This window comes from Phocoena phocoena, chromosome 1 (assembly GCF_963924675.1).
Source record: "Phocoena phocoena chromosome 1, mPhoPho1.1, whole genome shotgun sequence".
NCBI classification, from domain to species: domain Eukaryota; kingdom Metazoa; phylum Chordata; class Mammalia; order Artiodactyla; family Phocoenidae; genus Phocoena; species Phocoena phocoena.
The window spans coordinates 182,282,609-182,298,093 of NC_089219.1; the positions used below are offsets into that span (position 1 = coordinate 182,282,609).

At 39.3% G+C, this 15,485-nt stretch overlaps 1 protein-coding gene across 1 annotated transcript in view; it reads right to left on the bottom strand.

Annotated features, from left to right (window-relative positions):
* Positions 1-15,485, bottom strand: part of DENND1B (DENN domain containing 1B) — a 247,938-nt gene that overhangs the window by 111,771 nt on the left and 120,682 nt on the right. The window contains exons 8-9 of the mRNA XM_065878083.1: positions 14,721-14,774; positions 11,874-11,984 (exon numbers count right to left, since the gene is read on the bottom strand). Of these exons, the coding sequence (XP_065734155.1) occupies positions 11,874-11,984; positions 14,721-14,774 (165 nt within the window). The remainder of the gene's footprint in view (positions 1-11,873; positions 11,985-14,720; positions 14,775-15,485) is intronic.

Genomic DNA, 15,485 nt, shown 5'->3' on the forward strand with positions numbered 1-15,485 from the left:
TACTGGCTGAAAATATTTTATCCTAATTATACAGTGGAGAATGAGCCTCTGACTGAACAGACGGACAAGAACAGTCGACCTTTAAATGAAAAATTCAGGATCTAGGATAGAGATGCAATTTACAAAACTTTCCCAGGCATCCCAGTCTGCGCCTTCAGCAGGAAACCAGGAGAGCAGATTCTCTGGAAAATGTTACAAAGATAAGATACTTGATAAAAATTCTACCAGTTATCATCCCGATCTGCATCTGCGAGTATATTTACTTGGAAGCCAAACCAAAGTTCTTTCCCTTTGTGATATGGAATCTCACTTATACCTTGTTCTTAAACTACATATTTACTGAGGAGATCAGCCTACTCATACAACTAAGCAATGTTTTAAGCAATTCAGTAGACATCTATTTTGAGAAGAATAAAACCACATTATCAGATTTCCAAGGAGACAACAGGAAAACGATCTATCGAGTGTGATGACCACGACAGAAAACAGCACGATTCTAATTCACACGCTTTACAAGTAAAGATCTCATCCTGACGCACTGCCACTCCTGTTGTTCTAGTCTCTGTGTATCTCTTAGCCAGATTCTGCCTCATTTTAATGTAGGAGTCCCACTGCCTTCAACTAAAGTTCTATATGAATTACTGAGGGGCAGATTTATGTCCCCTAAGAATGTATTTATGCGCAAAATCCAAGAAATATTGATTAGAGACTTCATTTGATTTTTAACTGAATCAATGTTTACTTCAGAAATGTAAGCGCTATAAATACCTAAAGATACACAGAATAAACTGCTGCAGATAGGAACGTGATAAATTTCCTTGTGGAATGAAAAAAATTTCACTGGAAAGCATAAAAAAACTATGCTTCAACACATTTAATTTACATTCACGTTTAAAAGTTGAGGACAAAAATGGTAGCAGCACAGTATTTGAAAACTACAAAGCTATCCCCACTATAAGATATTCTTACTTGAGCAAAATTCTGACACTCAAATTAAGTGATAGTTGTAAAGAAATGTTTAGAGAAACAGCCATTTTATATCATGAAAAAAAGACAGTATTTGGCTGTACATTTTTCTTTTTCAATACTTTTTTATACTAAAGTATCATCTTATATTTCATTCTCTTTCTCCATCCCTTTAGGATGGTAAATTCTGCTGCTTCATTACTAAACTTCATCCTGACCTCTCTGCATCACATCCAAGTCCCTTGGAAAGTTCTGCTCATCTCACGGTTGGTCACTGGTTAATTAGCTCTTCCGAGCCAAACAATTCTAATATTTTCTTGCTTGCTTGCTTCTTCCATGTACTCATTCTTTCACTCATTTGACACATGGGGAAACCAAGGCAAAGTTGAACCAACCTGCCCAAGATCACACAACTAGATGTGGGACACCAAACATGTGTCAGGCATCGCTGCTGGTGCTGGGGACAGAATAATCAGCCAAGGAGACAAAGCCTCTGCCCTCAAGGAGCTTTCACTCTAGTGAGCCTCAACATGCACCATGCCTGTCATACTGACCCCACCTCAATTCTGAATTTCTGTAGCTGTCACACTGCACATAAATGTCAACGCCTTCAAACACGTTCCCCCCCCCCCCCCGCGACATGACATTCCCCATCACTAAATTTACTGCTCTCTAGTTCACATCTTCAAGCCAATTCTGTAGCAGTTGAGCTTTTCCTGGAGAAGAGGCCCGTCTAGTTTTCCACAACTTTCAGGCGTCTGACACTGTAACACAGCTCAAGTGTATCTATCTTCTCTCCACACAGACTTCTAGACCCTGGATTCTAGAGGACCGTTCGTGTGAATTCTATAAAAACCATATATTTTAAAATAAGGCATTTATTTAAGAAATAAACAGTACAGTTAAAGAATCACTAAATTTAACAATTAGGAAGAACCTTAGAAATCATTCTTGTTCAATTCTTTCATTTTTTATATAATAAACTTCAGGATAAAAGGAAAAAATGGCTTATATGAAGTCATCCAATTTTTCAGGTGAGTAGTCAGGAACTGAAAAACAAATCTCTAATTTTAGAAGATATTATTGATATAATCACACTACTACCATATTTGGGGACATATTCCAAATAACCAATAAATAAAGTCTAATTGACTGAACGTACTGTTTTAAATAGTAGGCATCTCTGAAAATCATAACTTAAAATACCTCTCACCAGGAACAAAACTAATGGCAAACCACCAGCAACTGAAAGACAGACAACCGCAAGCAGCCCCAAAGGACTTCTGAATCCTTACAAGTGAACTATTTGTAAATTACAGGTATTTAAATGAGAATGAGTAACTGTACATATATATCATATGCTGTATCATTAAAATTGTATATAATATTCCCATATATACTTAACGTACACATATGTATATTTAGCAGGCATATCAAACACTTGTAAATATATACATCTATACATAAACACACACACACACACTTTACAGAGTTACAATTTACTAGTAGCAAATGACATCAGGCTCTGCCCCCATTATATATCAGACACTAAGGAAACAGCTGATGAATATTTGTCCTTTGTGTGTCATTGTAAACTTCTCCCTCTTATTTACCTACTTTCAAGCAGACTCTACATCCAACAGACATTTCCTTATTAGCCATGTTTCTAAAACCCAACTCCATCTACCTTTCGTGGTCACTGTTAGCTCAGGAGCTGGTCGCCTCTTTTTCTACTTACTGTGACTGCCTTTTAACAAGACAGCTGTCAGAGTTTTCCTACTTTATTTTTTCTAATGCCACCAGCTTCTCTTCCCCAAAACAAAACTGGTCACAGCATGTCCCTCATTTGCCTCCCCACAATCTGTTGGATAAAATCCAAACCCCTTCATTTAACAAACATGGTTCTTCACAATCTGGCCACTGCTATCTCTCCAACTACATCCTGTAGCATGATTTCTCTCTGTCACTCTATTTGCGCACACATACACACACACACAAGTATATATTTCCTAGACAAATCACAAATTCCTTCCAAGAACCAGGCGTAATATTGAGGTCAACTCTTTAATCTACCACCTTCCCTCCTATATTTCCCACATCAGAGTTCTAGTCACACTGACTGGCCTTGATTGACACTATATAACTTATTATTTATTATGATTCTAGAGAATCATAAGTTAATAACTTTGAAATTCCCACTACCTGGCAAATAGTAATATTTATTGATACCAAATAAATAAATACCCTTATACTCTATGTTTGGAAAACTCTACCAATGTCAAATATCTCCTTCAAAATAAAGATCTATGTTTTTCTTCTCAAGTGGTTAACTAGTTTTTACTCTTTCCATTACACTATTTTATCATAGTAAATCACAACAAAATATGAGATTCATGGAAGCTGTGCCTTCAATTTATGCCTCTCAGATCCAAGTTCACTCTCTGCTACCCATCTGCGACAATGGATCTGGGCCCTTGAAGTATTTACCAGACGGAGGACAGAGTGAGCTCTGTCCGCAGAGGACACAGGAGACGCACTGCAGGAGGATGGGACTGTGGCTTCCTGGTTCCGTGTGCTCTGGGGCAGGCTCCTGCAGGGCCTGTGCATCTCCGGGGCCCAGCTCTTGTAGGACACTGGTCAGTAGTACCCAGCAGTAATACCTGGCACCTGCTTCAGGTGGTTCTGTAGCAGAACGTGTCTAGGGAGACATCTCCCATGGCAATCAGGTAAACTACCTGGTGGCAGGTTAATTACACTGAACCTCTTCCATCAAGAAGGAGGCTTGATTAGGTCCACCCTCACTGGAATAAATATTCTGGGTAAGGACTCATCTTCTCTGCCATAATCCTTCTGCCAGCACCACCACCATCAGACTCAGAATAACATACCTGTCAGCACGGCACTCCATAAAGCACTGAATCTCATCAAGGTATTCATGCAACAGCAAAGTAGAGCAAGAGGCTCATGTCCATGAACTCAGCTACTCTGGCCTACACTTATAACCTAGAAGCTGCTGGCCTAATCAAAAGGTGGAATGGCTCACGGACGACTCAGTTATGACGCCAGTTGGGAAAGAACACCCTTAAAGGGTGGGGCTCTGTTTAACACGATGCAGGATACGCTTTGAATCAGAAACCATTTTGCGGGGCTGCTTCTCCCAAAGCCAGAATCCATGGGACCGGGAGTCAAGGGGTAGGAGTGGGGTTGGCCCTCTCATCATCACTCTTAACAGTCCACTTGCAGAAATTCTAATTCCTGCCCCAGCCATGTAGGGCGCTTTTGGCTTGGGGATCTGATCTCCCAACAGTGGAATGCTTCCACTTGAACCAGAAGATGTGACTGCCACCTGGCCACTGAATCAACAGGCTAAAAATTGGGGTTAATCTACTGGCTGGAATGATTGATCTCAATAACCAGAAGTAAGTCGGGTTGTTTTTACACAACAGGCAGGCAGGACTATCTCTGGAACCATGGAATTCTCTGGGATGCATCTTGGTACTTCCATGCCTGGTAGTAAATGTTAACGGGAAACGACGGCAATCAAAAACAAAACATAAAACAGAACTATCGAGGATCCAGACCTTTTGAAAATGAAAGTTTGTATCATTAAACCAGGTAAAAAAAAAAAAAAATCCAACCAGCTGAGGCTCTGGCTGAGGTGAGGGGACTATGGAACAGGTAATGAAAGAAGGAAGTCAGAAATACCAATTATGGTCTCATGAGCAGTTACATAAACAAGGGCTGTAGTCGCTTTCCATATTTTAAATTTTCCTATGTTTACTTTTATCTGCTGACCACTTTTTCTTCTCTGTCTCATCTTTATCTTACATGTATGTTGTTAGTAGTTAACAGAAGATTAAATGTAATTGTAATTGAAGAGACGGACACATGACTCCCGGCACTGTGCTGCTTCCCACTTGGGGGAAAGGGTGAAAATGTCTGTACTGCAGCTACATCTCATGAGGCAGACACAGAGCTTTGTTTTGCTGTTGCTCAGGAAGTGCAAGTGATTTAGAGGGTGTCAATGGAGGATGAGCACCCAAAGGGGTGGCCTGTACCCGTTACCGATTTACTGCCTCTCACCCTCAAGTCTACCCCTCTTTGTCAGATCTGAGAAAATAAATCTGTGCCCTTTCGATATCTTTTCCTTTTAGCAGCCGGCACGATGCTAAGCTTTGTCCGGAGAAGACAATGAGGCGACATTTCGGGAAGACAGGGTTTGACGTCCTGGCTCCAGTCTACTCACCAGGCGGTCCCCCTTGGAGCTCGCCAAGCACGGTGGGTGGCTGCCAGGCTGCCGTGTGACAGCAGCTCAGCCCTGCAGGCCGCAGGGGCCGGGGGCCCCCGGCTCGCCTCGGCAGCTCCGGGCAGGGTGCCTGTGGCCCCCGCGGCGCGCGGCGGCTGTGGCACAGAGGCTTCTCCTGCACCTGGTGGGCGAAGCGCCACCGTCAGCAGCGCCCGGCAGCCGGAAGCCTCCCTTGGTGCCACCCTCCCCTCAGCTGGCTTCCGGCGGGGCGGGGGGCCTCCGGCGAGACAGCCTGGAGGAGCGGCCTCTCCCAGTGACTCCAGAGCAGTGGGCTCTCTGGGCACAGATCCCCAGCTCCCCTCAGGTTCGTAGCTGCTTTATACCTACTATGCCAGGTTCTTCACGGCTCCCGGCACTTCCCGCAGCCCCTCCCTGTTACCCCGATCCCACATGACAGTCTTAAATTCTTTATATTCAACTTGCATCGTTCAGATGACTGTAGTTTCTCTCTCCTGACTGGACCCAGACTGATACAGAGGCTGTGACCTCGTTTCCTTGCCTGTGTATGTAGAACACTGTCTGGCATGAGTTAGGTGAGCCAGAGATGAGGAGTGATTCAATGAATGAACAAAGAAACCACCTGCCATGGGAAGAAAGGAGTATGTTTTCTCCTTAGGACTACGTAAAGGCCAAAAGATAGCAAACCAAGTTCCTGTACAGATTGGACAAGAGTCAATATAGCAAGAGAAATTCATGAAGCTGAAAGAGTTTAAGATGTATTGATAACTTTTCCCCCAAGGAATTACAGTTTTGGCATAGACTTTTTTAAAAATTAAAAATTTCTAGTAGAAAACAGCTGAACACAAATCTTTTTTTAAGACAAAGGCCTATATGGAAATTATCCTCTAATTTATCCACTTCAGAATTTACAAAGAAACCTTTACTGTTGTCATAATTATTATTATTTAAAGAGACTAGTGTCAAAAAAGGCAATCAAAGAGACACAATTTTACTTGTTAAAGAGACATGTTTCTACCTTGGCATTTGCAGCATCAGATGAACATTTCATATTTCATACCATAATCAGTGAAAATTCTATTATTTTAAGAACTTTTCTCTCTGATATCCACAGTTCAGAAGATTAAGTTTACTGCACCCACATACACACACACATATCGACCATGGTTCTAACCTTTACTGTGCTCGTTTCTATGAAAAACAGCTCTTATCCCCTCAAGAGTTAGAAGATACAAACACCTGCAGCTTTTCCCATCTTAGAAGTTTCCTCCACACAAATCGTCCCACAAAGTGTCCCATGACCAACCTCAATAGTCCCATGTCCACCCTCCAGCCACATCCACTTAGCAGTGAATGAAAATGCAATGTTCTGAAGAGCAGTATCTACGTCAAATAACACAATGGTAAGGAGAGTCGCTGTCTGCAGTTTCAGCTGACATAAGTGGTTGCTATGGGCTTTGGGAAGAATTAAAAATCCAAAAATTGTTCCTAGATTCTCTCTCCCTGAGAGGTCTTGATAATAATTTTTAACTGCACCACGCTGCTGCAGCTTTAAAATCATAAGGGGGAAAAATACACGGCAATAATCTGAAGCAGGGAGTAGATGTGGGTAATCTTTGTTCTCGCACCAACTGTTCAGTTCTTAATCTCCAGAAAGATTCTCTGTGCTGCCAGTTTCAGATTAAATGCTGATAGGTGGCACTACTAAGAGACAAGTCAAGAATACGTAAAATCCAGATGGAGAGGTTAAAATCCTGCGGATTCCCCTTCAATCTAACTCAACCTATAACATCTACATTTTAATAGCTGATTTTCCGCGGATCACAAGATTTCTTTTTGCATAGGCCCTTGATGGTATTAATGAGAGAAGGGGAGAAAAGCATATGCTTAAATGCCTGGGGGCAACTATAACAAAGGAAGAGACGACAGTGTATTAGCACAATTCCTGCACTCACAGCACACTGCTTGCTCTGAGCAGTCCAGACAGGACACGGACTACACAATCATCTCTGTAACTAATGTGCTTACCTCCAAGAGGGTGATATCTACCAACTAAATATTGGTCAAAATGGGAGCTAACACTCAGACATCTGCTCTAAAGAGAGCATCTCTTGTACCTGCTTCCACAGGCCACAAAGATACACTCTAGTTAACACATCACTGACAGGATGACGAGAGCTCCTGTCAGACGCTGGCCAGCTCAGTGTTGGAAACAAAACGCACGGCCCCAGCTGACTAGCTAGAGAACGTCTGGGGGACAATTACAGAGCACCTGACAAGGCTTCGTGCCTGACTGACTTGAGAGCCGATGACACGGCTTTAAACAGCAATCCTTCCCTACCTCTGGTCACAAAACAGCAAAAAGTCAACTGATACACCCTTGTAATATCATGATTTATTCCTTTGCTTTGAATACATGAGACTCTGGGCCGATGTCCTGCTAGTCTGCTATTCACTTGGGGCTTAAACCTCTAGGACCTGCCTACGGCATGTACAAAATCAACATTCTTGTTCAGGATTACCAGGAACCCTTCCGTGTGTACCGGATAATGTACACATCAGTAGGATAAACACAAAACCGATGACATTCCAATTCATTCAACTCAAAACACGGAAAAATATAAGTGAGTCCTAACAAAATACATTTTACTATAAGGAGGAAAAACCCACGAAAAATTTTAAAACATAACAATACTCTTGATACTTTTGCTAACATAGCTCAAAACTTTTTTATTTTAAAGTTTATCGCTATAAAGATAATTACAAATTATAATTTTAACTACACACAATACCTGAGGAAGGAACGCTCGGGTAGCTCATCATCTGTCAGGGTATCACCAGCAAAACCCCCGGCTAGCTATACAGTTGACAGATATGATTCTAATAAAATTATGACCATATCAAAGTATAAATCCAAAGTTCCCAAAACTATAACAAAATTATAAATGCGAGGAACTTATACATGCTCTTCCAATAATTAAAAATTTGGCCATAGATTAAAAAGTGAAAACCGGGTAAAACACAATTTCTTGCATTAATTTTAAGTACATTATAGTCTTTGTGGTACATAAAATCCTATAAGGATGTAAAAAGCTTCACTGGCAGTAGTCTTAACCTCAATTCATTGATACGTTAACTATTCCTTCCTTGGTCGTTTCAGAGGTTCCATTAAACGTTTTCTAAAAAATATTTACTTCTAATTTATGTTATGGTACTAGTCTTTGACCTTAAACATTACTGGGAGTGGAATTTATAGCACGCATGTGTGTATATACATGAATTTTTCAAGCTAGATTCAAGTGAAGCAGTTTCCCCTACAGAAGGAGGGTGAGGAGATCATGAGAGCAAACTTGAATTATGTTTCTTTTATCAGTCCTACTGCCCCAGATGGTGAACCAAAACAAGGCTGTTAACTGAGAGGTGACATCACCACCAAGTTTTCAGGAACTTTCATAAACAACTGCTATTACGTTGACCTCAAATATAAGAAACAACTCCCTGGGGGCTTCCCTGGTGGCGCAGTGGTTGAGAGTCCGCCTGCTGATGCAGGGGACACAGGTTCGTGCAAAAAAAAAAAAAAAAAAAGAAACAACTCCCTGACTAATACCAAGCCTTTATTAAAATCATTTATTTTCTAATGCAAACAAAGTTAAAGGGTAGGCATGTTCATTTTTACTCTAAACTTCAGATCTAGATTATTATAAATTTATAGCTGATAATCATTTAATCTTATGCAGATAAAATTCTAAGCACTTCATATATACACATATGTGTGTGTGCATGAACACATATCCTTGATCTTTAAAGCAACCCTATGAGATTAAAACTAGTATCACTCCCATGTTCCCAGTTTAAATGTGAAGGAACTGAGTGGAAGAGAGGTTACCTAGCCATTAAGAGGTGTTTACAAATTACAACAAAAAGAAACACCAACATTTTACAATACCTACCAAAAAATGTTTTTACAAAATATTTACATGCATTCAGATTTCTTTCCTTTTTTAATTGAAGTATAATTGACTTGAAATATTATATTATTCTCAGGTGTAAATACAGTGATTTGGGATTTTTATACATTACAAAACGATCAGCATTGTTAAGTCTAGTTACCATCTGTCGCCAGAGTTATGGCAATATTATTCAGTATGTTCCCCCTGCTGTACATTACATTCCTGTGACTTATTTATTTTCTCACTGGAAGTCGGTGCCTCAGCCCCCTTCACCTGTTTTGCCCATCCTCCCACCCCACCTCCACCTCTGGCAACCACCTGTTTGTTCTCTGTATCTATAAGTCTGTTTCTGTTTTGTTACATTTGTTTGCTTTATTTTCTTAGATTCCACATATAAGTGAGATCATATGGTATTTGTCTTTCTCAGTCTGACTTATTTCACTTAGCATCATGCCCTCAAGGTCCATCCATGTTATTACAAATGGCAAGATTTTATTCCTTTCTGTGGCTGAGTAATGTTCCATTGTATATATGCACCACATCTTCTTTATTCATTTCGTCTATGATGGGCACTTAAGCTGCTTCCATATCTTGGTTATTGTGAATAAGGCTGCAATGAACATAGGGTTGCAGATATCTTTCTGAATTGGTGTTTTTGTTTGCTTTGGATAAAAACCCAGGAGTGGAATTGCTGGACCACATGGTAGTTCTATTTTTAATATTTTGAGGAACCTCCATACTGCTTTCCATCAGATTTATTTCTAAATAAATCTGTGTGTTTCCCTACACAGACCAGCTTACACGCTCACGCCCACACTTCCCTTCGGACCTCTGCTCAAACACCACCTCATGAGAGAAGGCTTCCCTGGCCTCCCTACACAAAACTGAAATCTGCCCCTGACCTTTCACCCCACACTCACACTCACTTTCTCCCTTATCTCTTGGTACTCAGCACCATATGACATAACGGCTATTTCTTCATTCATGTCTTCATCTTCTCTATCAGTTGGATATAAGCGCCAAGAGTGTTTGGACTTTGCTTTGCTTACTGCTGAATCCTCAGTGCCTAGAAGGTGGCAAGCACATAGTAGGTGCATAATAAATGTTACATGAATTAATCTTGATAGGAATTTAGCTCCTAGGTCTCCAAGATAGCTTGTACAATCTCATTAATCTTCAGGACAACATCCATATAGAAATATTATTTATAATCTTGAAAAAACTGGCTTAAAAAAGTGATGAGGATAAGCTGTGTGGCGCAGCTAAAAAAGAAATAAATTAATAAATAAATGCAGGAAATGTCAGTGTAACCAAAAATAATGTAGTTAAAAAAAATGTGATGAGGAGGAAGAGAAGGGGAGGATAAATAAGAATGATTTTACCTCGACGGTAAGCTAAGCACAGCAGAAAAGCAAATATATAAAAAGTACCAAATAATTCAGATTGTATTTCTTAACATCACTTTAAGAAAATGCAAATAATTACCTGCATCACTGACTGGCACTTATTCTCTGATTGAACTACATCATTTCTCCACACTTACTCCTTCAAATGCATATAATGTGCTTTTCAATGTGTAAAATAATATATTTTCAATTTTTTTTGAAAAGTGGGCATATCATTATTGCATTTCAAAATCTCAAAACTGTATTTTTTCAACTCTAGAGTAATGCAAATAACCCAAAATTAGCATCAGGAGACCCAGTTTCACATTACCTGTCCCCAACTATCTTATTTGGCCTTGGGGTAGCCATTTAACCTTTCTCTGAAAATATCAACACCTTTCTCATTGTTACACCCTAAATAGATGCCCTAGAGAAATCCTGAAGCTCCTTCTGCTCTAAAATACTAAAACTTTGCAGAATAAGGTTTTTATTTCTACTATCAGAGAACAAAACATAGATATTATCTTATTTTTATCAGTTAGCCAAATTTCAAGGAAGCTAATTCATGAAATATTAAATAATGTTTTTAATAAAGATCTCATACATTACTCAAAACTATATTTACATTTATATTAAAATTTTTAGGTCAAAAATATTAATGCTCAAAGTGAAAAAAATGAGAAAATCTAGCAAAATACTTCTGAATGTTTTTCTATGACCCAAGAAAACTCTATTCTCCCTGCCTTTACCACAGTAATGAAGACCTTCCAGAAAAACATTTCAGTGAGTAGCATAAAACCTGTGATTTAAAAAAAAACGCTATTTTGACTTTTAAGTTATTATCAGTCTGAAGAGCTCCTCCAAATCAGAACTATTATAGAACCCACTCCCAAACCACTACTTGGCAACAAAGATGAATCTACCTATTACCAGGTTAGGATAGCAGCTATTATCATGGCCCCTTGATTTCTTTCAAGTAGCTCCAATGGAAAAAGCCTCAAGTGAATAATAAAGATCTCATAATAGCTCTTAAGAATTCGTTAGATGGTAGAAGGCACTAAAATGAACTCTGGAGAGTTAAAAAGAAAAAAAAAAAAACCTCTCATCTTCTGATAAGAAAAAATAATTAACCTGACTTAATGCACCCGCGAAGGCCTTCCATAAATCAGACCTTTGTACTCCAAGAGCCAGATTAAAACCATATATCAAAAGGGTATGTAGATATTGTCTCGTAAGCACACGCAGAGCATTTCTGCCTCTGCGTGGGCTGCAGGTCTTTCTGCGCGGAGGGGAGCGTGAGATACTCACGGTGCTGAGTTTGCCGGAGGTGATGATGATGCGCCTCTCGTGCAGCATGCTGGCGTAGAGTTGCAGCATGTTGTTCGCGTCCACAGCCACAAAGTACTCCGTGAGGTTCCTCTGCACAAGCCAGAGACAACTGTGTAAGTTACAGGGAAAGTATCTGATACGTTCGCCACGGAGTCTGAAGTACAAACAGTGTTAGGAGAGTAAGTGGTATTCATTAAAATAATTAAATTTAATTCTATTCTGCCGCCACACAGAGCACGTAGCCTTCTACTATTATTTGAAACATAGCCCTACTCTACGAAAACATTCTCAGAGGGTGATCAGAGCATCACACCTTTCCCACCCTCCCTCCCCAGGCACCTGAAAAAGAGGCCTGTTTTCTGGGCCCCAACCTAGACCTGCTGAGTAGTAATCTTCAGAGTACAGCCCCAGGAATCCATTTTCTAAACAAATACTGCCAGTGGTTCTTACACACACTGAACTTTGAGAACTGCTGCTCCAGAAAATACATTTGAGTCTCCCTCTGTTTGCCAATCAGCCAGCAGGCAAAATCATTGCCTGATACTACAGACTATGCAGAAGGCAACCACAGGATGAGATGGGTTTATAAGGCAGACCCTTGATTCTTTTTTTTTTTTTTTTTGCTGTACGCGGGCCTCTCACTGTTGTGGCCTCTCCTGTTGCAGAGCACAGGCTCCGGACGCACAGGCTCAGCAGCCATGGCTCACGGGCCCAGCCGCTCCGTGGCATGTGAGATCTTCCCGGACCGGGGCACGAACCCGCGTCCCCTGCATCGGCAGGTGGACTCTCAACCACTGCGCCACCAGGGAAGCCCACCTTTGATTCTTTATTAAGGAAGATCTCGTTTATATCCCATGCCAGGCCTGCTTTATACCACTATAACCAAATAAAAGTTGGTGTTAATTTGATTCCTTGACTTAACCCTTCAAATTGTTTTCCCCACATAGGAACAAAACTGGGGTAAGCTGCGTTAACTTTCACTTTTAGATCCTCTCCTCTTACTTATTTTTAATTTTCTGTACTCAAACTTAAGCCCATCAGAAAGCAACAAGTGATAAAGAGGCTGAATGAGAGATGACAACAGACTGAAACTGCAGTGCCAGGTGCACTAGGACCCAGAAGGCTAAAACTTCTAGTTGAGCAGGAAACTAAGAAATCCAATGTTTCTTCTATTTCTGTGAGGTACAGACCTTCCCAGAACAAACCAGTAATCACAGCAGGGCACATACACGGAAACAGCGAGTGATGCTGAATTTGGTAGAGATTCATTTCCTGTTTTCTCTAGCTGAAGCATACCTCACCTTCTATTTCAAGTCTTCATAACACAAAATTACTTTTATGTCATTCAACGTTAATATTTTTCCTATAATCTCAAAGATGATTTCTAGATGGGGAATTATTTCTCAATGCAGAATGCTGCCTTATGTATAGGTCCTTGCTTTTTTTTTTCCTCTTCCCTAAACAGGACATTTTAAAAATAAAATATATTAATGGAGATGTAAAAATGTATATTCTCAGTGGCAGTTTTTCCTTAGAATGGTTCTTTAAAACTTTCAAAGTCACAGCAAAGTTTGTGAATTTTGTTAAATCAAGCTCTTAGCGGCTTATTAGTAAATTTAAGAAAGGTACGAAGAGGAGAGGCTAAAGCAAGAGACTGACTTGTATTAACAACCCTTATGTGAGGGGCAGGCGTGCGTAAGTCAAGGCGGTGAGTCAGCCTCTAGGAAACCTAACAGACACCCGCAGCCCACGGTGGACTCGCACAAGACTTGAGAGCCTGGGATGTGACCTGTTGATTTGATGGTCTATCCCAGGCCCACGTGAAGAGCGGCTGAACGCAGTCTCTCACAGGAGTTAACTGGACTCATCTGTACCAAAAACACCACTGGAAGTCTTGGTTCGAAATTAGGAAATTTACAATTGTCTTCTTGGACTTTGTTCGTTCACTTATAACCCACGTGCTTTTGGAACCAAACACTCAGTAGGTTCAACAACATTTTTGGAAGCACAATAGAGTTCTGAGGAAAATAATACATACTCTTTAAGTTGATGTTTCCTTCACTTTGATTGAATTATTTCTACTAATTCATTTTATCTTTCCAAAACAAAGCTGAAAAAAATTATGAAAGGAAATACTTCCTTTTCACACAGCATCCCAAAGTGTACTTGTCAATTCCATTTATCCATGTAAGCTTTTCTACAGAATTTTAATTTGTAATAACTACTAAAACACTGAAAATATTTCTAGTAAGGCTACAATCAGGACTCTATAAATAAATGTGAAATGTAGCAATTAAATAATTTCTTGTAGTAGCCTTCAAGCCTTACAAAACATGTATTTCTTATATTAAAAATCAGGAAATCAAGTAGAGAACATCTAAAATTTGAAAAAAAAAATATATATATATACAAAGAAGGACTCTAAATACTATGGTCATTTCACTAAAGTAACTATTTGCATGAAAATATTTCCCATTGCACGTGTTCATTCCCTGCCAACAGGAGTCATCTCCTGAGACCTCTCTTCTGCCTGATCCGGGGAGCTCAGGACCTAACTGAACACAGACTATCCTACTGAACTATCTCAAATGGTAGAAATCGTTTTTCTCATATAATTTGTCTTATCTACAACCAGATATTAAGGAGGAGGTAAAGTAGCAGATACATAAAGAAGAAAAAGAGATAACAACATTATTCTTTATTTTTTCATTTTTTCTCACAGAGAGTTACAATGCTTTCTATTTCTTTACAAATAAATCCTTAAACAGTGAGACCAAGATAAATAAATTTCATAATATCAGTAGAATAAAAACATAGAAAACTTACACTCTCCGGTATTGTTGGGAGTCCAGTTACATCAGGGGCAATGAAGTAGGAATGCTAATCAACAGAAATAAATCACATAAGAAAAGGAGAATTAAAATTTGGTAGCATTACGTATACTTTGAGATTAAAAATTTTAAAACATATCAACTAAATAAATACCAAGGACTGATGCTCAGGGTTTGCTGAATTTGAGAGATTCTTAAATGAGATAGCAGGTTTATATGAGATTTAACAGTAACTTCCTCATACAAAAAGTTTAAGTGTTGGTTAAAAATATTTCATTTTAAAATTGAAAAAAATCCTAGAAAAAGTTTATCAAGACAAAAAAAGCAAATTACTGAAAAATAGATAGATAGATAATTTTAACACATTTGGTTTAGGGAACCTGGAAAAATAAGGCTTGTTTACCCAAGAATATATCAAAATCTATTGAGATTTTTGAGTTCCTACAGTTAAGTCCCCATAAATTTCTCTGGTACATATCAGCCACTATATTATTTAGAAAGCAGAAATAAAAAATAATTTTTTAATATTTAAAACTTCTTAAAAGATAATTAACCCAAAATATGACTTTTATACACCCGCTAAACAAATGTTAATTAGCTTCTATAATATTCAAAGCAATACAACAGTTCACACACATATTTACACAAAAAGCATACTGTGCACACCTTCACATTTCACAGAATGTTCCCAAATTTTACCACCCAGAATCAGAGTACAAGTCAATCACCAAAATCATTTTATTTTCTGTTCATATTAATC